At 27.1% G+C, this 24,092-nt stretch overlaps 2 protein-coding genes across 5 annotated transcripts in view; one reads left to right on the top strand and one right to left on the bottom strand.

Annotated features, from left to right (window-relative positions):
* LOC126905582 (homeobox protein abdominal-B-like) overlaps window positions 1-24,092 on the top strand; it is a 60,926-nt gene that overhangs the window by 6,049 nt on the left and 30,785 nt on the right.
* Window positions 990-10,626, bottom strand: LOC126905583 (uncharacterized). Of its 4 annotated transcripts, XM_050685426.1 has the most exons (3): window positions 9,735-10,626; window positions 6,658-7,049; window positions 5,131-5,568 (listed from the first exon to the last, which is right to left on the bottom strand). In XM_050685426.1, exons 1-3 carry the CDS (start codon window positions 10,566-10,568, stop codon window positions 5,451-5,453), a joined length of 1,344 nt encoding a protein of 447 aa, XP_050541383.1. In that variant the 5' UTR covers window positions 10,569-10,626; the 3' UTR covers window positions 5,131-5,450. The 4 variants fall into 4 exon arrangements, with proteins under 4 accessions (XP_050541385.1, XP_050541383.1, XP_050541382.1 ...); XM_050685428.1 differs by lacking the exons at window positions 5,131-5,568; window positions 6,658-7,049 and adding an exon at window positions 990-1,011 and having other exon boundaries at window positions 9,343-10,626; XM_050685425.1 differs by lacking the exon at window positions 6,658-7,049 and having other exon boundaries at window positions 9,343-10,626.

A 24,092-nucleotide genomic window follows, 5' to 3' on the forward strand; every position in this document is an offset into this window, starting at 1 on the left:
ATATGTTTAAAAATGTTGAAAAATCAACAAATTAATCTCTTACAGCTTATATGTCTAAAAGTGAATAATTTGTTAGGTAAAATATAAACTTTTGCAGTTTTAAACATAAAAAATCCAATAAAGAATTTAAAAAAATTATTGTCACCAAAAAACATGAAAGAGGGCGTTCTCATAAGTAAGTAAAAAATATCATTGGTAGTGCAACAAAATACAGCAGGTAGTCCTTTTGTACACGGAACCAGTCACGATAGTTAAATATACCTAAAAAAAATACCGAAAGAGTGAACAAATAGGAAATTGGAAGAGTTCAGTAATAAACAATATGCATTTATATACACACATTAGCATGTATATTTATAAAAAATAAATAAATACAAAAACATGGCCGCTCACGTAGTGCTACAATCATCTACCGGTCAACTTGTCAACCAGTGGAAACAAAGAGAAGAGAGACGGTTTATCTTGGAATTTTTTAGTATTATTTTTTTTTACGATCCAATGGGTTAGTATATTATAATTTTTATATAAATGTATACGCATATGATATATTTACATCCATGCCGAGGGCGGTCGACACATTTAAATAATTTATTATAATTACATAACTGCTCTACGGAGTCTGAACCTGGTAAATGATTCATTGTGAATCACGAGAATATTTATTTGGTTGTTGGTCGGAGGTCGAAGAAGCTATGGCGTGTACCTAATATTATATTAAGCGTACGTCGAAGCCGGAATGAATTATTCTTGGTTCAGGTCGCATACCTCCTTATTAAGGGTTAAGTGAAGACGAAATTATTGAGCCACGGTCGTAAAAGAGATGACAGGTATGTAGTGGAACGTGTGCCACCATAAAAAAAAAAAAAAAAAAAAACAAGAAATCTATAGTCGTCTCAGCCCGAGAAGCTTATAAAGGTATTTTCTTATTTCAAAATTTATCGTTTCTTTTTAAAGAATATTTATGATGTTGAGTCGAAATTGGAATGAAAATTTCTCTACAGTTTTCAACGTCTGTAAAATAAAAAATTATTTAAGTGTATATTGGTGCTTTTTTTATGAATTATCTCTTTGTACTGACATATTCAACTACATACTTTTAGTATTCGTATTATAGGAATAATTCAAAACGTTAAAATAAAATTTTAATCATTTTACTTACTAAATGAGCAAATTTAACCTTCGATTAGATTTTGTATGATTAATTATAATTAATTAATACTTGGATTGTTTTTAATTTATTTGAATTTAAATTGAATAAGCTTTTGTCAAAACCTCTATATACTAAGATTTTGAAACTNAACAAATATTTTTTTCCTCGGTGTAAATGAAAGAAGTATTTTATACTTGGATTGTTTTTAATTTATTTGAATTTAAATTGAATAAGCTTTTGTCAAAACCTCTATATACTAAGATTTTGAAACTGTTATTTATACACATTTATAAAACATGTACGTTGTATTTATAATAACTACTATCGGTATTTAATTANCTGTTATTTATACACATTTATAAAACATGTACGTTGTATTTATAATAACTACTATCGGTATTTAATTAAATATAATAAAATTGCATCAACTTTTTATTTATTAATTAAGTACTAATGGAAAAGATTATATACGATTAGCAGTTGGGGGTCTAACAAATGAGTTTATTTAACGGGTAAAATTAATATTTTCAAGAAATATTAAGCCATTAAGAAAAATGTTTAAACTTAATAGCTGAAAACTTGCGATAATAGCGCAATTGTGTGTTGTATAGAATAGATATCGAATAACAATTTTTATGTTTCCATATATTTACTATAACTATCGAGGGCTTGTCGATTGGTTATCGTAATATTCACCATTTATAAATATTATGTTTTAAAGTTTCGTTGTTAATTACCGGAACCGATGTGATAAGGCGTTTGTGTCTTTTCGGTAATAGCGATACGCACTAAAAAAAATTCTGAACATTTTAAGTAGAAGCACGTACTTAAGTCATACACAATGGCTAGATATGTAGTTGTGTCCAAGTCGCTATTTTTATAGTCGTCAACACTTAAAATTGTGTTGTACAATTTTATCTTGCTAATATTATCATGAATGAACAAAGCTATAAATATTACAAAAACATTTAGTGTAGGTAATAGTTCAAATTAAATGAGTACTACTTAAAAACTGCACTAAATAAGTACTGTCGAAAACGATTTATCATTTTCCACTAAACTTTTTCGAAAATAATAATAATTTCGAACATTTCCGAACCCGGTTTTGTCGAGTAGTATCATTTTCTAACATTTAAACTAGTATGTTAACATGTATACTATGATTTAAAATAATTAAATTGGCATCCTCATAAGGGGTAGATGTAAAAATATTTAACCACTGAATAAGTCAAGAAATAAATACTATTCAACAAAACCAAATAAAAAATGTTGAAAATTAGTAAATTTATAATTTAAGTGTTGACACCTATAAAAACAGTGATTTGAACATTACTACATATCATGTAAATTGTCATTATACAAAAATAAAGTCGATACTCTTAAATGAGATAAGGGAACGACCGAAAAAACATTTAATCACTAATAAACCGAGAAATAATTACTACTCAACAAAGTCTAGATTTTTTATTCAACATTGTTGTTATTTTAAAATAAGCCTATGATAAATGATAAATCAATCTACCGGTATAAAAATATCTAAGGGATTGTAATAAAATGATAAACATGTTGTTCATTGATTCGTTTAATTTTTACATAATTGAGTTTAAAAGAATATTAAATTGGCAATTACTTGCAATCAAGTAATTTATTGAACGAAGCACTTTCTAATATTACATATTACGATGTTGAATTTCAGTTCCAACAAGGACAATTTTGAAGTGTTGACGCACAATTTACGACTATTTCTGATATCTAAACGAGACTTTTAAGATCGGTTAAAGGCGTCTGACGACCTTGAACGCAGTGGAGGACCGATGTCGTAAAATCGAAAGGGTAAACGCGGTTTTATTATGCGTTCCGAATATTCGTAATCGGCTGAACACAATCACAATAACACATTACGTATAATTGTATTTTGTATGATACGTCTTTTGTTGTAGGCGACCCTGAAATTTAGAGCAAAAAAAAAAGTGCTTTATTAAAAGGAAAAGGCCTCCGGGATCAATGTTTATACGATTTTCTGTCCAATAAAGTAATCTCATTTATAAAAACTCGTCCTCGGTAGACTTCAAAAGAAACACTGTCTACGTAATCCTATACGGATTAAATAAAACTGAATGGCCGACACTTATTTACAATAATTTAGGTTCGTCGGTAGTATTACTAGGCTGTTACCAAATGTATAAAAGTCGACTAAATTCTTATATTTCTGTGGCACGCGGACTGTACGTGTTGTATGATCAACAGCTTTCTAAAAATAGTCATCGCAGAGCACAAAATATGTGTTCATTAAACAGCATCACAGTTTTTAATTTTATAATAACGACAGTTGATTTCGGTTACAAATCGGTCTACACGACTTGTGTGCGTTTCCGATTGTTTGTTTTAACAGAAATTACACATAACATACATAAGTTGCATTATTTTGACACTTTAGTGTTAATTTTATAGAAATGTTACCGCTGTTTAAGAGCCTGTGTCCCTATTTTATGGGCCCGTCTTGTTATTTAATATCAATAAGGCACTTGGAATAGTATTAAATTTTATTTGCTACATTTATTGGCTATTATACAGCGAGCGCGGTGCGGAGTCTTTAAATCACTTATTGAAACAATATACATAAAAACGCTAAACGGCTACTACTTTTGTTACTTAAAGAGTTTAATTAATGTACACGGAGCTGCACATAATGCGATACTCAAATAGTTCCGATAATTTTATGAGGTGTTAAAAATAAACAAATAATTAGGCGAAACATTTTGTGTGGGAACGTCGTTAATATTTTTTACATCATCCTTCGATGGACGTCTGCTAATTAACTAACCAACGCGAAATTTTTACAAATTGTACAATGTTATGTTTTCTAAATCCCCCTCACTTTTGCACATTTTACGGAAATTTTGGAAAGATAAAATCTCAGGGTAATAAGATACATGTGTTGCAATTACAATATATGTTTATGTGATCCGTGTAAAAGTATTAATTTTATCATTTGCAAACGAACGAGGACCGTTAAGTTTATTAAGTTATAAAAAGCATAATATTTGTGGTTATCCTCTTATTAATATTATTATGACTATTTAATTTGAAGTATAATGTTCACTGATGGGGTTTTATAGTTGAGTGTTGTAATGTACTAATAAATTATGTAATTTGTCTGCCAATATACTGTACATTTAACCGATTTATGATAAACACTATTGATAACTCCAAGTACATTTTAATAGCATTTTATTGCAATCTAACAAATCACAATATAATTTTTGTAATTTAATTTTGTTTAAGATACTCCAGGTACTTTTTTCCAATTATCAATCTTTCGAAAATAAGCGCCTTATTATATTTTCCATCTACTCGTAATATCAAAACTTGTTTTACTTACAATTCTGTAACTTGGACAATAACTTCTAACTACACCATTTTTTGTTATTTTAAGTCGTGTTTAAATTAGATGTTCATTATTTATGTACTTGGCCTGCACAAGATAAAATCAAACAAGAAAAGAATCCACGTATTTATGAATAAACTCTCTTGAATACCATAGGGGATAAGTTAGGTCGAATGACGAGTATAAGGAAATGGAAACAACATTGTTCGTTTTTCTGAACGTGTGGGATGGATCGATTATCGGGGAAATTTAAACGTGGTATGTATAACCGAACCAATGGCTGCGACCACGCCTTAAAAAATGATGACTACCAAAGCCTATGGGTAGATACTATAAGGAGAACACATAAGGACAACAGGTTACATTAACCTGCTACATGATCCCAAATCCGGAATTAAAAGATAAAAATGCTAATCTTTCCTGTATCTATTGAGAACTACAAAATTTTAGTTAAAACTAATGACTTTGAGTTCAAAATTAACTCAAGAATTTAAATTAAAACATTAATATTAAATTTTTTTTCGCTCCTTAAATAACTTCAATAAATACAATAAATTTTATTTAAAACAATTTATTTCTGAAATTTGTCTCTAATTATAACAATAAAATATACATGATTACATGTTTGAACAGATGGTAATGCACAAAAGAAATAAATGCTATTTAAATCATATAAATTTTTTTCAAAAATATTACTATTTATATATTTTAAATGAAAAACGTTTGGTACTTTAAAAATATTTTTTGTGTTATAGCGATATTATAACATTTTTAATTCAAATTATTTATATTTTTCTGCTCCATCCTGCACTTAAGATCACGATTTATTATATTATCTATTTTCTAAAACAATATACAATTAAAACACTACCACGCCATTCACCATTTACTTTATCTTTAAATGCTAATTTCTCATTTCATCATTCTGATTGTTTTATCAACTGATTCTCTTATAAAAAAAGCAAATTCATCAGAATAGAGCATACGTGAATTTTTAGACTTTCTTAGTATTTTCTTCGGTTTTCTCCTTCTAAAACGTTAAATATTTGTTTTTGTGGAAAATTAAAGGAATGTTCTTTTAGAAAATCATATTTTATTAATTTTAGTCTCGTAAAATTTTTACAAATTTTTAATATTCAACATGTTATTGACAATAAAAAGTAACTATTAATTCGTCTTAGTCAAATCGAATTGGCCTTAAATAGAGTAGACATAATTTTTGTACTAATAGAAATGAAAAATTGCCAACACTCAGAAGAATTAAAAAAATTGTTTCAAAATATTTCATTAAAAGAATAATAAACTTTAAAAAATTAGTATCATTTTTTTAATTAAGATTTACTTATTATCTATTCAGTTTCATATTGAAATAAATTTTTTTAAATATTCAAATAGTTTCAGAAGATAATAAATCCTGAATAATTACAATATACATGATAGTTTTGCAAGACATTTTTCTTGAATAAAAAAAATAGTAATGTTTGTGAACATATTTTATAAATACTTTTAGATATACTGAAATAATGTATTAACCAAACAATGACAAATTTTTCTACTATAATTTAAATTAACACATAAGTTTGTGTTAAATCGTACTTATACCTTTTTTACAAGAAATATATAATTTCCTTGTTTTATGGCGTACCATTTCAAATCCAGTAATAACAAGGAGTTAAAATTTGCTTTTTTTCTAATTGTCTAACGAAAACATCAAGAATAAAATGTATTTGAAATATTTAGTCTGATTAAATTAGAAACCTTTGGCAAGAATAATTTAAAAAAAAAATGTTTTATAAAACCAACATTTTTGAAAATATTACACAAGGCATACAATGCGCTATAATATTAGACAACATTTAAACTATAAAAACTGAGCATTCAGTTTTATATAAATTAAATATTTTCCACATAAATGAATCTTATATATTAATACTATTGTATTATATTATTACAATTTTATTACAGCTACTTTGATCAATTGAACCTAATCTTAAATTTTATATTCTATGGTCATTTAATTTTAGTTAATACTTCAATATAATTTTTGAAAGCATAAATAACGTCACTACTTTCCTTATATAAAATGCATTTAATAAAATTTATAAAATCTTCAGCGTACCTTATACTGTAATAAATAATGGTATTATAATTGCCAATGACATGTTGTGGTTTTGATAAGAAGTTATGTTTATTGAACGGTATTAATTCATTTCCATTGAGAATGAATTCTGAGGTCGCATAACAGTCTAAGTCTACGCAAAGATCTCTCAAAAATGGTATTATAACTTCTATTAAACTATCCATAGAATTTCGGTGAAATTTTAATATTTCTAGCTCGTCTTTTGAAACCATAGTTTCTACGTTAAGATCTTCGTTGTAATAAATCATTTTTCCTATCACTGTGTTAATCATAACGTCTTTTTCCAAATGTAATGTAGATGAAAAACTGTTTAAAATAACAATCCATGTTCTAACAAGGTACTTAATATTATTTAAATCTTGATATTTGAGGTACAAAATATGTTTCCAAGTTAATCTTAACATAATAATTTTTAAAAAACCAAAAACAGCATTATAGTATCTCTTGTGATCTTGGAAATTATTATTACTCCATAAAAATGATTTTGATGTCCTATAAAGTACATCTAATCTACGTAAAATATTACCCCATTCGACTTGAACATTATAAGTATTCTTTAAATGATTAAATTTTAATGGTTCCATAATTATTCTCATGAACAAAATATAGTTTGAAAACATTTCAGTTCTTTCATTAGATGATGGCAATTCGTTGCTGTTGTGATTTTCTTTCATCAAACTAACAAGTTCTTTGTTTTTCTGATTTTGTAATTCATAAACTTTTGTCATACCACAACTTTTTAATTCCATTATCGTCGAATCACTTATAAAAAAGTGGCTTCCTTCAGCACAATATTTAGCGTCTTCAATTAACTTTTCTATTACATAATTTAATGTATTTAACACATTTTTGTATAATTGATCGTCTCTGTTTATTTCACGTAATTTAGATATAAAATTTCTTAAATCTGACATATACATGTTAACTAGCCATAAAGATTCTATTTCAATACCATTTACATTAAATAAAGTACTCATTTGTCTTTTTAATGCTGTTCCATACTTATCTGCTAATTTTATTGTCCGTAGTACATGATAAGCGGGGTTTTCTAAGTTTATCTTATGTACTTTCATGTTAAATATTGCATTAAACAAATAAGAACACTTTAATAACTTTATATTTTCAATGTCATTTTCCATTATATTATAACCAGTTTTTAGAGATTTAACACAACTTACCCACATCAATATTATTGCAACTAAGATAATATGATTATTTTTACAAAACATTTTAAAGCTTTAAAAACAAACTATCAAGTTCACTTTATTAAATAGAAAATCCTTTTTAAATAAAGTAAAACTAAAAATTTATGTAAATTTATAACATTTTTCATGAACAAATTATTTATATAAGTATTTACTCAATTTAAAAAGACATATAAGAGTAAACATATTTATTTATATATACATTTTATTACTAGCAGTGTTTTTAAATTACAATATTTACTTAATAATTTCTAAAATTATTATTAATTGTAATTTAATTTGACATTATAATTATTAACGTATTATGTAACTCACTTCTATTTATATACTAAATGATCATTGAGTTAGTCACGGTTGGAAAATTTCTAAAATCCAAAATTTCTAGTAGATTATGTATAGAATTGATGAAAAATTAATCTAAAAGAGTTAAAATTATTTAGGGATAAAATTATCTATGTGGTACATTAAATAATTTGCCTATTATTAAGAGAAAATGCAAATAATTTCTTTTATTTCATTACTTAATGTTTTCTTCTAAGAAAATTAGAATCTTTAATATTATATAAGCTATTAAAACGTTATAAAATATTCCCTATCTCCCAGTCAAGCTAAATAAGTTTCTATTTTGTTGTTGTCAATATAAAAATAAAGAGTAGTAATTCAGCATTCATTTTGTCTCATATACAATCGGATTATCAAATTAGTATTGTATAAGTCCTGTGCATAGAGTACTAAAATACAATTTTTAAAAATTATGTTATTAATACTAGTAGAATTTCGCACAACATTTTTTTTTTATTATAGAGAAATTTTTCATAATTTGCACAACATTTTTCATATATCTTCACTAATTCCATCTATGCCTATAGAATTTTCAAAGTTAATTTTGGAAATCAAACAATTTGTTTAAACCCACCCAGCCTATGAAATAAATACAACAAAAACAACCTATTATTATTAATCATTTATGTACAACGCAATACATTCTGCATTGTAAATAATATAAACAATCTCAAAATTCCTTTTTAATGACTATTTTTAAACAAACGAATTGCTATTTTTTATATACGACACAAAATATTCTTTATTGTCAAAATTAAAAATAAATACAACATCCTAATTTAGTGACTTATTTGTCATAAAAATAAAAGAGAAAAACATATTAAAATTAGTTTGCCAGAAAAAAAAATTATAATAAAATATTTTAATATACTATAATGAATATATAATTTAACCATTGTAAGTTACTTTTATTCTAAAAACGTTTAAATTTTAATTAACAATTTAAAAAATGAATTAAACTTTCGATAATTTCTAAGTAATTTTGTTACTGATATCATTATCATCGAATGTTGTACAATTAGTTATTTCTTCAATATAATCAATGAAAGCATAAATAATGACCCTACTTTGATCATACAAATGATATTTAATAAAATTTATAAAATCTTCAGCGTACCTTATACTGTAATAAATAATGGTATTATAATTGCCAATGACATGTTGTGGTTTTGATAAGAAGTTATGTTTATTGAACGGTATTAATTCATTTCCATCGAGGACCATTTCTGAAGTCGCATAACAGTCTAAATCTACACAAAGATTTTGCATGAATGGTTTTATAACTTTTATTAAACTATCCATAGAATTTCTGTGAAATTTTAATATTTCTAGATCATCTTTTGAAACCATAGTTTCTACGTTAAGATCTTCGATGTAATAAATCATTTTTCCTATCACTGTGTTAATCATAACGTCTTTTTCCAAATGTAATGTAGATGAAAAATTGTTTAAAATAACAATCCATGTGTCAACAAGGCGCTTAATATTATTTAAATCTTGATATTTGAGGTACAAAATATGTTTCCAAGTTAATCTTAACATAATAATTTTCAAAAAACCAAAAACAGCATTATAGTATATTTTGAGATCTTGGAAATTATTATTAATCCATGAAAAGTATCTGATTGCTTTATAAAATTTATCTATATTGGTTTGAGCTTGACCCCATTTGACTTGAACATTATATGTAATCATCATGTGATTAAATTTAATTGGTTCCAATAATATTCTCATAAACAACACATCTTTTTTTAATCTTTTCATTATTTTTCTACACCAAGGCAATTCATTATGATTTTCTGCTATTAATCTCTCAAGCTCATTGTTTGTTTGTTTTTGTAATGAATAAACATTTGGCATACCAATGTTGCTATATTCCTTTATCATTAAATCACTTATAAAAAACTGGCTTCCTTTAGGACATTCTTTAGAGTCTTTAATTAATTTTGCTATTACATAATCCAATGTATTCAAAATATTATCATAATTCTCTTTGTTTGTACAATCTAATTTACGAACAATATTTCTTAAATATAATAAATATAGATTAAGTAGCCATAAAGATCCTAAGCTTTCTACTTTAAATAATGTACTCATTTGTGTTTTTAATAAAAAGGCATAAGTAAATGTTTCCTCTAATACCGATTTTTTATTGTGGTTTTCTAATTTTATCTTATGTACTTTCATGTTAAATATTGCATTAAACAAATAAGAACACTTTAATAACTTTATATTTTCAATGTCATTTTCCATTATATTATAACCAGTTTTTAGAGATTTAACACAACTTACCCACATCAATATTATTGCAACTAAGATAATATGATTATTTTTACAAAACATTTTAAAGCTTTAAAAACAAACTATCAAGTTCACTTTATTAAATAGAAAATCCTTTTTAAATAAAGTAAAACTAAAAATTTATGTAAATTTATAACATTTTTCATGAACAAATTATTTATATAAGTATTTACTCAATTTAAAAAGACATATAAGAGTATACATATTTATTTATATATACATTTTATTACTGCAGTGTTTTTAAATTACAATATTTACTTAATAATTTCTAAAATTATTATTACTTGTAATTTAATTTTACTTCATAATTATTTACATATTGTGTAACACCCTTCTATTTATATTCTAAATGATCATTGACCTAGAGTCACGATTGGAAAATTTCTAAAATCCAAAATGTCTTGTAGATTATATAAAGAATTGACGAAAATTTAATTTAAAAGAGTTAAAATTATTTAGTGATAGAATTATCTATGTGGTAGATGAAATAATTTGTGTTTTATTAAGATGAAATGCAAATAATTTCTTTTTTTTCATTATTTAATATTTTCTCATAAGAAAATTATTAATGTTAATATTATGTCATTATTAAAACGTTATTAACGTTCTTTATTTAACATTTGTGTCAAATTCCTATTTGTCTTTTGATAGATGGCGTTGAAGGTTAACTTGTGCGAGTATAGCATAATTTTCATGTTTTACAAAATATATATTACAAAAGAATTATTAATTGTAAACATCGTTGAAATAAATTAAAAAATTATTAAATAGTATTCATGTTATTAAACGTAAAACATTCTCCCTTAAATTTATGATTTATATTTATTAACCAATTTGACATACATATATTTATATTGTATGTTCAATAGTAATTTGAAAACTCCTTATTTGTCAACGAAATTCTAGTTAAATCACAACATTCTTTTCATACGGTTTATTAAGTAAACAAATTTAACGAATTGACCATTTAGAAAGAACACATTTTTATTGAAATGTATTAAATTAAGTTTTGTGAAACCCGCCACCATCTAAACTCCAATTTAAAATTATATTTATAAAGTAATTATTAATAACTTATTAACACATTAATTATTAATGTGTAAAATAAATAAATCATGAATAATGTATACAATATAATGTGTTCAACATTATATTTATTTATCCTGTTTATTTAAGTGTGAACAGATATTTTGTACTGATTATTAAATGTTCTATTATTAAAAGTTCAATGTATTTTTCACTTCTAATATGCCAAATAAATTTAAAAACATATTTAATGTAAAAAAATAGAATTATTGATAATTTAACAATACTTACTTTTGTTCTGACTTGTAGTTTAAATGAAATAGTATATCTTAGAATTACAAAAAATATATATATTATACAATTCGGCCATGTCTTTACATGCATATATATAAATTTATTATTTTAACCTATAGAGGGCGACACGCAAATAAATATTAGTGGATTTAGATTAAATGTAGTTGGCATCAGTGTAATATTTTGTATAAGTACTTATTTTAATAGAGAAATTCCCAATACTTCTTATTTACTATTGAGTTTATATAAAAAAAAAAAACAATAAACTTTTAATTAAACTATTTTTAATAGAAATAATAATCGATATTAAAAATTTATTTATTCTAGAAACCTGTCGAAAACTAAAAGTGTTTATTTCATTTTGATAAACCTGCCAGACAGATCGTTACAATAATTTATACTTGAAATACGATAATAAATAGAAACATTATTTTATGTTTATTACTTAGAGTCGAGCGGTCTTTTTAGTCATTTGTAACCATCTTGTGAGAATGTCCGAATAAATTATAATTAAACATGTTATGATTACAATACATAATTATACAAAAATTAAATATTAAATAGTATTTGCATTACATTTTCGAAGTTGAAATTATACCAAAAATATATATTTAAATGTGTTATAAATAAAATTAAAATAATAATAAATTCAGCGGGTGTATGCTCAAGTGTCATCCCGAAACAAAAAATATGAAAGGGATAAAAATAATTATTTTAACTATCTTTATAAGAATTCTATGTTTTTGGGGGGTAGGGAGCAAACTGTCTTAGAATCCAAGCATTTCCGAGTAAAACAACAATTAATATTGCTGTATTGGAAGTGTCACTCCTCAGAACAGCCCAAGATGTAGTCACTAAGTTAAACGACATCAAAGTTCCATCTATAGCCTTTTTCAGTAAAGATTTAATTTAACTTTCAATTAATATCAGGGAATATTTATAAATAAAAGTTTGCTTTCAGAAGCATTTATCAGATCAACTGTATGAGCGTGTTTATGAATAATACACTAATTAAGTGTAATATGTTAAATATTAATACATTTAATTGTGTATATATATATACAATTTCCATTCATATGATTTGTAAATTTCAACCCAATTGCAAGATATACTTTTTTTTTTAATTCTCTAGAGCATAATTTTTAACTACTAAAATAAGGTTATTATTCGAATATACAAAATACACAAACACACGCGTGGATAGTATGATTTTTCAATCCCTATATCACAATAAAAACTATATTATACTACTGTGCAGTTTCCACCCCTAGTCATCAATATTTATGCGCCCTGTCATAAAACACACCTTGACTGTTTTAGGCTTAAATGTCACATTGCACGTACGGGTGCACTACAGCATTACTGTGCAAAACGAAAAAATTACATTACATGATTTATAAAGCATAATAATTGTATGCACAGCATTTATGATCGTCACATAGGGAGGAAAATATCAGTTTTTTCATACCCCTACTTTATTTTAACAATTGATGTATGCATACAGTCATCTCGACTTTGGTCTCATTCGTATTATATTCATTTGAAATAAGTACAATGGTATATATAAATAATAGCCACACATTTCTCTTATTTTTTTTAAATTTATTACATTACTACAACACAGAGGGTGTATCATACGCTGGGTTTTCCATTCAAATGGAAAAAATCCAACTATAACTTACTATTACACGAGCTACATAAAAATGTAGTTAGTGTTGAGTTTTTGATAGACAAAAAAATCCTTTTTGAACAAGCAAAACAGGGAAAAGCTTTCAACAAGAAAAGAAACGCGTTAGTAACATTATACGTTTCTGGCGTATAATGTACACATACAAACTTGAGGGACTCGTAAAATCGCGTGTGCTGCATATATGTATACACACACACACACACATATATATATATATATATATAATACGTGACGAGACTACGTCAAATGAAATCTAAGGACTTTAGTTTTTTTTTCTTTCCTTTTTTTTTTAATTCCACGCGAGCATTATTTGTATAAAAAGCTTATGGGTATTTTCTCTGTATTCTACAAGATGAAATTTCAAAAAATAATGGAGTAATACATTCAATATTCAGTTCCCAGTCATAATTTCTACAGAGATTAACAACAGGTGCAGTAGCGAATATCAGTACTGAACAAAAACTGGCATATGTTTGGGGTGATAACGCTTTTGCGTACATATAGATCAGTGCTGATATAAGTACTGAGTCAAATTATACATAGTGTTCAGCAAGTAAGGTCAATTGTTACAAACAATGAGAACAATAGAAACCCGTTTCCTAACTTACTGAACACATTATTTGTTGTTCACTTAAAAAAAATCTTATGCACTAGACAAATATTCTATATTTTTCGAAAATTCAACAGAATTTTTATATATATAAAAAAAAACAATGAAGTTGTTATTAGGCGTATATGTATATATTTATATAATTAAGAAATCCATTAAAAGTAGTCAAATCGTTTAAGTTTTGTAACAACAAAAAATAAATACGGCGCATTTCAAACTTAATATTAATATTCAAAGTTTTATATTTAATGTACATTTCAATAGTAAATCATCAATGCTAAATATGTTGTTAAAAAAAATTATTATGACATCATATAAAATTTATTTTTCATTTTCTATTTGTGACTACAGTTTAAGTAAAACGCATAAGAAAAATGCTTATAAACTTGATCAAATTTTAAACGTAATTTAATAGCCAACAATGAAACTTATTTTATTGATAATTGTCGCTTTGCAAAGTTGTCATGGTTCTAAAAAATCAGACATTTTTGATGAATCGGAAGAAGAATTGTTTAACAGAAAGCTTATGCAAAGTGGTTGGATGTCTACAATGGATAATATATTTTACACTAATGAAAACTACCCTGAAGTAATTATTCCTAGTCATTTAAGATTCGAGCCCAATTTTGAAGAAAAAAAACATAAAAGTTCAATTGTTTTAACATCAATCTATATATTATTAATTGACGCATTTTATGTGAAGTATAGAACACTGGGATATTATTATCAAAAGTTAGACGATAACGAAAAGAAAATGGATAGTCTCAAAAAATACTTTCACACTTTAATACATTTCGATCCTTTAATAACATGTATGGCCAATGCCCTGGAATATTTCAACGATGAAAATAATGTTATACTTGAACATCTCAAACACTTAAAGGAATCCTTAAAACATTTGGAGATAAATGAAAACGATTTTAAATTTCCAAATAGTAGTAAGTACGATTTTGAAAGTATTAATCAAAAGTTTGAATTTCTATTACAAGACTTTGACTTGAAAAATGAATTTTTTGTCTATATATATCAGCATACTAGTCAAAACTGGGATGAACCATTCATAAAAAATTACATCGATTCATTTACTTATTATTTACGTGCGATGAAGTATTTTAATGTTAAAAACAGCGAGATGATTGACGAAAGAGTTCAAGACGGTGTTAATATTTTTTGTCACAACTTTGGTTTTTAATAATATTATTTCTGTACGGCCATCCCGTAAGTCTTATTAATTAAAACAAATTCAGTCACTACTAAAATGTTCGATTTTTAATTACACAATAAAAATATTTCAAAAACAATTAAACGTTTGATGATTTTATTTCTATATTACATTCAGTAATTAAATAAACTGCGTCGTACTCAATCTAACGTCCGATTTCCATAATTTTCCAAAAAAATCAAATAATAATAATATTTGAATTACGCGATACGTGTATTTCTCATAATAATTCACTAATTTTTATTAATTTTGGTATCGCTTGAACTTGGACTTTATGATTGTATTATAATTATAGATTACCGTGTAGTTCATGTGCACGCAAACACTGGACGGTATTTCGAAACGGGCAAAATAAATAACGAATTTTATTTGACAAGCTTGACGTGCGCGGCAGCGTAAAATTTTTTAAAAACTTGTCCACGCACGCCGCGTAAATTGTTCGGTTTTATATACGTTTGGTGCCTACACTCATTATATTCATAATGTAAATGTATACAAACGCACCGGATAATGCTGCGTATATTATTATCTCGTATATCCTATACGAGTACACCCATGACGACACAAACGCGGTTGCGACCGTTAAACGTGACTCGTATCCGTACAGGTTTTATAATTTATTTGTTTTTTCCCCGTAGAAAAAACCTGTAATTTCGTTTCTCTGTGGAAAAGAAAAATAAACCATCGTCGTACCTAATCCGTCGAATGCATGTAGCGCAGTAACGCGTACCCCGAGCAGAGAAGGCGCACGTGGTTCTCGACTGGGCTATTAACGTTCCGAAGCGCAGGGGGACGTTTCAAAATTCAGTGTTATTTATTATAATTATGGATACGCTAAGATGTGTTGCCCTCGTCTATTTCTCCACTGTTGTAGTGCCGCGTACGAGTCATAAAGTCAACAGAAACGTGTACATATGAAATTCTGGCTAATGAAAACCAAATGATAACTCGATATAATTACTAGGTCTAACGATAAATGTTAACGAAAAACAAAATCATCCAACTTATTTTACACAAAATCGAATCGAATAATTAAAATCCACGAACGATTAAATGGTAATCCCCCTGTTGATGTAAAACGAAGCGTACTAAGTAATTACACGTTTAACATTATAAAATATTCGTCTTACAATCGTGAGAACAAGTGATTAGCGTTTTAATGACACTAATTTACATTTTGAAATAGCCGTAGTGTGAACATTTCAAAATATTAACGGCACACGTCAAAATTTTTTAAGTTTCAATTAGATGATATATAATTGAAATTTTACCTTTACATTTTTTAGCATTTAAAAATACAACGGATTTGATGTCTTGACACATTTTAGTGGGTGTAAAGTATCAATTCCCGACTCTAATGAAAACACTGCAGTACAACACAAAGTTAAAACATTGGCAAACGCGATTTGATTTTTAGACATTTATTATTGTGGCTCTTTTGCTAATGTACAAAAATGTCCACCGGCCAAGTTAAGTTATTGTGACAATGACATGACTTGGGTTACCCCTAGCTACCTTGTAGTAAAAATTAATGTCCTGTTGTATGAGTTGTTGTAAAAGGTTGTACATACGCTATCCTGAACACTGTTACAACAATAATAACACAAGATATCGTAAATCACGTGATGACCCGTTAGGGGTCACAGCTAATTATTGTCGTACACACTTATATAATGATGGCATCGAAAGTAAAATCATAAAAATACACACTGGACGCATATGACGTGTATGTGAGGACGTTATAGGCCCATAAAGCGCATAATGGCATTGCGAATATCAACAGTACGACGTACGGCGGTATTTGTTTGGGGCGAAACATTTTTTTCCGCTATTGCCCCTCGACGTGTCTTTCCTTATCCTTTGCACTCACCTATACGTTTCGTCGACCTTGTGGTACCCGCAGTTTTTATATTCCCTGTATAAAACACCGTTAGATTTTACGGCCGTTTAATTTCTCGCTGTGGCAAATGTTCGTTTTGTCTGTGAGCACACCAGCAAGTATTCAACTTGTACTTGGTTTCCACATTCAATTTGAACGTCCGTAACAATCAAACTTTTTATAATGATTACTAATAATTAATGGCTTACTTTTTTTCGAGAATTTCACAATTCTGAAAGACAAGTCACGGCATTCCAATGTATTAAATATCCGTTGTAGTAGAACTGATGAGTTTTTCAACAATATTACAGTGATATCGCTGTGTTGTGTCACAGCTGCATCACAAGTATCGTCATTACCCAATATGGCGTTCAAAAAAAATGCGCTGTGACCATCTCATCTTTCCGTGGTATCCGTTCTATGGTAGTCGCCGTCATCTCATCGCACCCTCCCCTTTCACTCGACTGCTCGGCCTCCATCGAACCGTACTGCCATCATAATCGCAACATTCCATTAATCTTGTCATATTTTATTCCCATATTAACTGAAACGCGTTAAATTGATCTCGTTTTATGTACAAACTCGGTGTAAACTTATTTTATTAAAATTAATGAATTTAAATTATCCATTAGTCTTGAGAAAAATGCCTCGGAAGAGTATTTGAATTTTGAGGATATTTAATAAAATNAGTATTTGAATTTTGAGGATATTTAATAAAATGATAGAACAGTTTTTCCCATAAAGGTTATTTATTATAACTATAGTTTTTATTAGGAAGCGTTGTCTCCAAATTATAATTAGCATAATATAATTCAATCAACTATGCATCAAAAATATATAATATCAATCCATTCGTATTATTAATTTCTTAATAATTGTCTCTTTTTTGTTTATTTAATTACATTAAATAATAAAATCAAAAGTTAGACATGAAACGTACATATATGCAGTCGCATAAAATTCACAATGTATGGCAAAAAAAATTGATAAAAGGGACATGAGTTAAGTAACATCAATTACGTCTGTGTGTATCGTAGTAGTGGCAAATACAGATTGCGAATTGTTTTACCAAGTTAGTACAAACAATTGACCACCCGGTATTAACGACAAAAATTGTTTTACACGTGATAAAATGTTTGTATTGTGTGAAGTAATAGTCTATATTACTGTTATATTTAATTTTATAAAATGTATTTGAACATAGAGGAAAGAATAATTTGAATAAAAGTTTACATAAGATAAGTATTTACTTATAAAAATAACTTCCAAAGCGATTCAAGATATTTGATTTTTTTTTTTTTTAAGTATAAACGCTTATTTATTGAGAATGTTGTAATTATTGTACGTTGTCAGAGTTGTATAATAAAAAAAACTTTTATAAAATTGCAGTATCATGTTAGCATGGCTTAATATCAAATGTCATATTGTATGTGAGACATGAAGCTACATTGAAGGTGGTACAGGCCACCTTCAATTTTGATTTATTGAAACTTAGATACATCAAGGATTATTACATTATAATATAAAACAATAATCCTTGATGTAAAAACAAACCATATTTGGTACAACGATTCATGAAGAAGAAAAACAATTAAGCATTCAACGTTTATGTTAAAACTTTAAGAAGCATGACGTCATTTCAAATTTTTTTTAGTATACAATGGGTGTGGTGGGGGATTCTTATCTCTTATTTGGAATTATTACACAGAATTATAGGTATGATAATATGTACTCCCCGACTCACAAATGACGCTCCAAATTAGAAGCACTCTTTTTAAAAAAGTATTTCGAATAGAAAATAATTTCATTTACTTGAAGCAAACTATACAAGATAAATTTTCCTGCTAAATCTTTGCAGTTATCATCAATGAATTCTTTAGAAAAAATAAACGTAAAATTGTTAAATGCTATTTTATGTCCAAATATTTTTAATTAACGTATAATTTTTTATTAGAATTTGAGTATTTATAAGTACTCAAATGATACCGCTTAAAGTTCTATAAAAAAAAATTGATCATTATAATTTAGCGTGTGTCAAATCACATTAAATCTCATCGGTAAGTATCTAATGTTAAAGTTGCTACTATAGTATGCCTTAATTCTTAAACAACAAATAAAAAACACATTTAATGTACTTTGAGTTCATTTATCCCAGTCGTTAAACTAACATTAAATTAATATTAATAAATTAATAAGTTGATCAAACTATATATATCCTTTAGATAATATCAGGCTATAATAGTGTCATCGAAAAAATATCACTATTGATACAAGTGCATTGACTAAAAATTATTTTGATTCGTTCATTTTTCTAAATGTAATGATAGTTTTAAGAAAAAAATATATAGATTTTATAAATTGTAATTTTTGGGGATTTCCTTGTTACCTTACAAGTAACGAGGTAATTTTTTTTAAGTTTTTTAAAAAAAACCCAGTTAGTGGGGACTGTATATATTATCACTATCAGATGATATCTGACCTGATATCCTGTAACCTGATTACAAGTTTTATAATTTATAGAAAATCAATTTAATATTAAATTGATAATGAATAATATAACGTTATACTTTTAAAGTAGAAATTTTAAACAGTTATAAAGTTGTTGTATACAGAGTATTTGATTTTTTTTAATATTAGGCATTCGTATACTCTTAGAATATGATTATACTAAGAAAATTATTTTAGGTAATTTTTGATTTTACATATTTCTAGATTTAATAATAATTCAGTTTTTTTTAATAATTAAAAATTATTAAATAAATAATTAAAATTATTTTATCCCCTATACCTTACAAGGGTATCAACTATATATTTTTAAATGACATCATACATATTTAGCTAATAAAATTAAAAAAAAATTATTGAAATGATGCTTCAGAAATTATTAATATTTAAAAAAATAGAGTACAGGAAGAGAACAACAAATAATAAAAATAACATAACTCACACTTTATCACCACTCTATATCTTAAAACAGTTATAAATTCCAATATAATGGGGCAAAAGTTGTCATCAATCAGTCATTTTCTTAATTAGATAATATTTTTTATGAGATAATAAAATATGTATGTTGCCAATTGAAAAAATAATGTCACTATCCATATAAGTTATAAATGATGAATTAAAAAAAATTATAATAATTGATAATTCGAGAAATAAATGAATCTAAAAATATATTTTTTGGATTATATTTTTTATATGTAATTGTTATTTTAAGAGAAATCTAATAGTTAAGAGTGGCTATTAAAAAATTACTCTGTATTTACAATACCTCAATTATAATAAGCCATTGGTAACTCAAACATTTTTCTTTTCCTCAATTGTACATATTAACATTTAAGTTCTCGCCGGTGTAATTACCCACTCACCCAATAGAACTATAACGTTTAACATAAAGTATAGACTAATTAGTTTAAAAAAAAAATAATTTTATATTTAATTATTAAATATAAAATTATAAAAAAAAAATGTTTTAACTTATAGAAAGAAACATAAGCTTTAAGTTAATATATATTTGAAGCTTGCAGTATTTCCGATAATTTTCAAAATATTATTTTAAATAAAAAAAAAAGTACCTAAAGTATATATATGATTAAAAATTAATGACAAAATAACTAATTAATTATTTTTAATAACTAAACATAATTATTTATTTTTCTCAAATGAAACTCAATTTAACAATAATATTTTATAATTTAAGAAATACAAATGACTTAATTTAGTCACACATTTATTTAGTTTATTTAGACAAATTTAAATAGTCACGAAAACAAAAATAAATTATACAAATTAATAACAAGGTATTGTATAAGCATAATATTTTTTTGTATTATTTGAAAATCTGAAGTAATACATGAGATGTGTTGAATTCACAATTTCTAGTTTTAATCAAATCCAAAATTTATGCAAAACATACGTACACCATTTTGAACTATATCTTTAAATTCCGGATAATTAATGTTAAGGACATATTTTTCATTACTATTCGATAGATCTTGTAATGTTTTTATGTACGTTGTTACGTAATCTTTCAATTCTAATATATCTATCAATTCTTTTTCACCTAATATGTAATGATGATATGCGTAAACATAACTTATATTATTATGATTAGTACAATGGACTTCTACGTTATTATAATCGTATTTATTAAACACATTATTGTCATTATTTTCATACATTTCATGTTTTAAGATTTCATTGATATTTTTGCAAAATGATTGATATTTGTCAAGAAAACTAAGCACACTATATTGCTGTATGAAATATTGAAGGGCGTTTAACATACACTGTCGTAATGGTTCAAATATATTAATACTTTCGACTAAATTTCTGAAGTAATTAAGTTGACAATCCTTAGCTGGAAGATCACGATATTTACGAGACATAATATAGTAAAATGAATTCAATTCTTGAAATACCGTCGCATATAAATTACTCAATATATGTGCAGCATTATGGGCTTTATCTTCATTCAAGTGACATTGTGATTTTTTACTTGGATTTGGACCCAAAAGACTTATGGCATTTGGATTCCTGATATATTTTATTATTTCATTCCATCCCGGCTTTTCTAATATTTCATCTAATTTATCTGCTGAATTTTCAAGCACAGCACTACTCCACAAATAAATTTGTATGATAATGTGTGTCCATAGAATGAAATGCATTATTTGTTTGATATGAATAATTTCAAAAGTTAATCGTACGTTTAAGACTACTATATAACATATGAGCAATTTAAAACACAATTTTACTAAAATTCTACCATTATATTTAAAGAAAATTATTCATGTCATTATTAAAATAATATTTGAATTGAAAAACACGTATGTAATTCAAGAATAGTTAATTGTAAATATAATATACATTTGTGTTTGCAAATCATAAATAATATAGTATACATTTTATATTATTTATTCATTTATTCATAAAACGGGACGAGCCCAATATTTTACAATTTAACAAAGATATTTTAGAAGCTTATGATATAATAATTAATTAAACTAAAACAACTGACAAATTGCAATATAACAAAATTGCAAAATATATGTACATAACCATATTTGATACAAAGGTGAATTTTAATTTAACATGAAAAAAATAAATAAATAAATAGAAATAACAATAAAATAAAATGGAATTGAATATACATTATTAAATAAGGGGACTGAAACTTGGGCTAAGGTAGAACAAAAGAAGGGTCGGTATTAGCGATTCTCATCAAGCGGATTATCGGGGAGTTTAGAAAGTAATTTGAGGAGGAAAATGGAATTTGGAAGGGGTATTGGAACGCGTCAAGCGAGGAGGAACTTTAAGATTTATAAGGGATAGTAAATCAGGAGAATCAATATTGTTTGAAAGGAGATCTAATAAGAATTTGCGATTTAAGACATGCCTACGATCGGCGAGACTGGAAAGGTTAAGGGAATGGAGTATAGGAGCATAGGAGTGAGGAGGATATTGGATATTGAGCTTAAAAGCAGCAAAGCGCAGGAACTTCCGTTGTACACGTTCCAACATTTCGTTGGCACCAGAAGTAGGTGGGTCCCATAAGACACATTCATATTCAAGAATAGGGCGAACTAGTGCACAATACAAGGCTTTTAGGGGGGAGATAAAGTGAAATTCTTGGGCTATGCGGAAAATAAAACCCCGCATTTTTAGTGCCTTACAACATATTTCTTGAATGTGTTTTATAGGACATAGTGTACGAGTAAGGGTAAAACCCAAGTCACGTATAGAGTCATCAGCAGAAATTAGGGGAATACCATGTATAGAATAAGGAAAAACTAGAGGATTACTTTGGCGCGAAAAAGTCATTGAGGAGCATTTTTGGATGTTGAGGGAAAGGCCAAGGGACTCGCCCCAAATGACTAAACGTTGAAGGTCTGATTGGAGGATAATACAATCGGACATTGAATTTATACGNTAAGAATTTGCGATTTAAGACATGCCTACGATCGGCGAGACTGGAAAGGTTAAGGGAATGGAGTATAGGAGCATAGGAGTGAGGAGGATATTGGATATTGAGCTTAAAAGCAGCAAAGCGCAGGAACTTCCGTTGTACACGTTCCAACATTTCGCTGGCACCAGAAGTAGGTGGGTCCCATAAGACACATCCATATTCAAGAATAGGGCGAACTAGTGCACAATACAAGGCTTTTAGGGGGGAGATCAAGTGAAATTCTTGGGCTATGCGGAAAATAAAACCCAGCATTTTTAGTGCCTTACAACATATTTCTTGAATGTGTTTTATAGGACACAGTGTACGAGTAAGGGTAAAACCCAAGTCACGTATAGAGTCACCAGCAGAATTTAGGGGAATACCATGTATAGAATAAGGAAAAACAAGAGGATTACTTTGGCGCGAAAAAGTCATTGAGGAGCATTTTTGGATGTTGAGGGAAAGGCCAAGGGACTCGCCCCAAAAGACTAAACGTTGAAGGTCTGATTGGAGGATAATACAATCGGACATTGAATTTATACGATAATAAAGCTTCATATCATCAGCAAAAATAAGGAGTTTAGCATGGTGAAGAACAGAAGTAGAAGAGTTCACAAACAAGGCAAAGAGGAGAGGAGAGAGAACAGCACCTTGGGGGACACCTGAGGAAGGATAAAAAAGTTCAGAAAAAACACCGTGGACAGACACAAACTGGGGTCGATCCAGTAAATAGGAACGAAACCAGGAGAGTAGAGGTTCACCAATACCTTGTTGATCTAAAACACTTATTATTAGGGAATGATTAACACGATCAAACGCCTTAGCGAAATCAGTGTAGATCACATCAACCTGGCTATGAAGGCGGAAGGATTCAAAAATATACGAGGTAAAGGTGAGG

Source organism: Daktulosphaira vitifoliae, unplaced genomic scaffold (genome assembly GCF_025091365.1).
Source record: "Daktulosphaira vitifoliae isolate Bord-2020 unplaced genomic scaffold, ASM2509136v1 Scaffold_4, whole genome shotgun sequence".
In the NCBI taxonomy this organism is placed as follows: Eukaryota; Metazoa; Arthropoda; class Insecta; order Hemiptera; family Phylloxeridae; genus Daktulosphaira; species Daktulosphaira vitifoliae.

Excerpts from the sequence above, each read along its gene's own strand:
- LOC126905583 (XM_050685426.1), bottom strand. The coding sequence starts at position 10,568 with ATGTTTTGTAAAAATAATCATATTATCTTAGTTGCAATAATATTGATG. Across the intron at positions 7,050-9,734 it reads CTTGGAAACATATTTTGTAC|CTCAAATATCAAGATTTAAA; the intron begins CTCAAATATCAA and ends CATATTTTGTAC. Across the intron at positions 5,569-6,657 it reads ATTATTTATTACAGTATAAG|AAGGAGAAAACCGAAGAAAA; the intron begins GTACGCTGAAGA and ends TTAACGTTTTAG.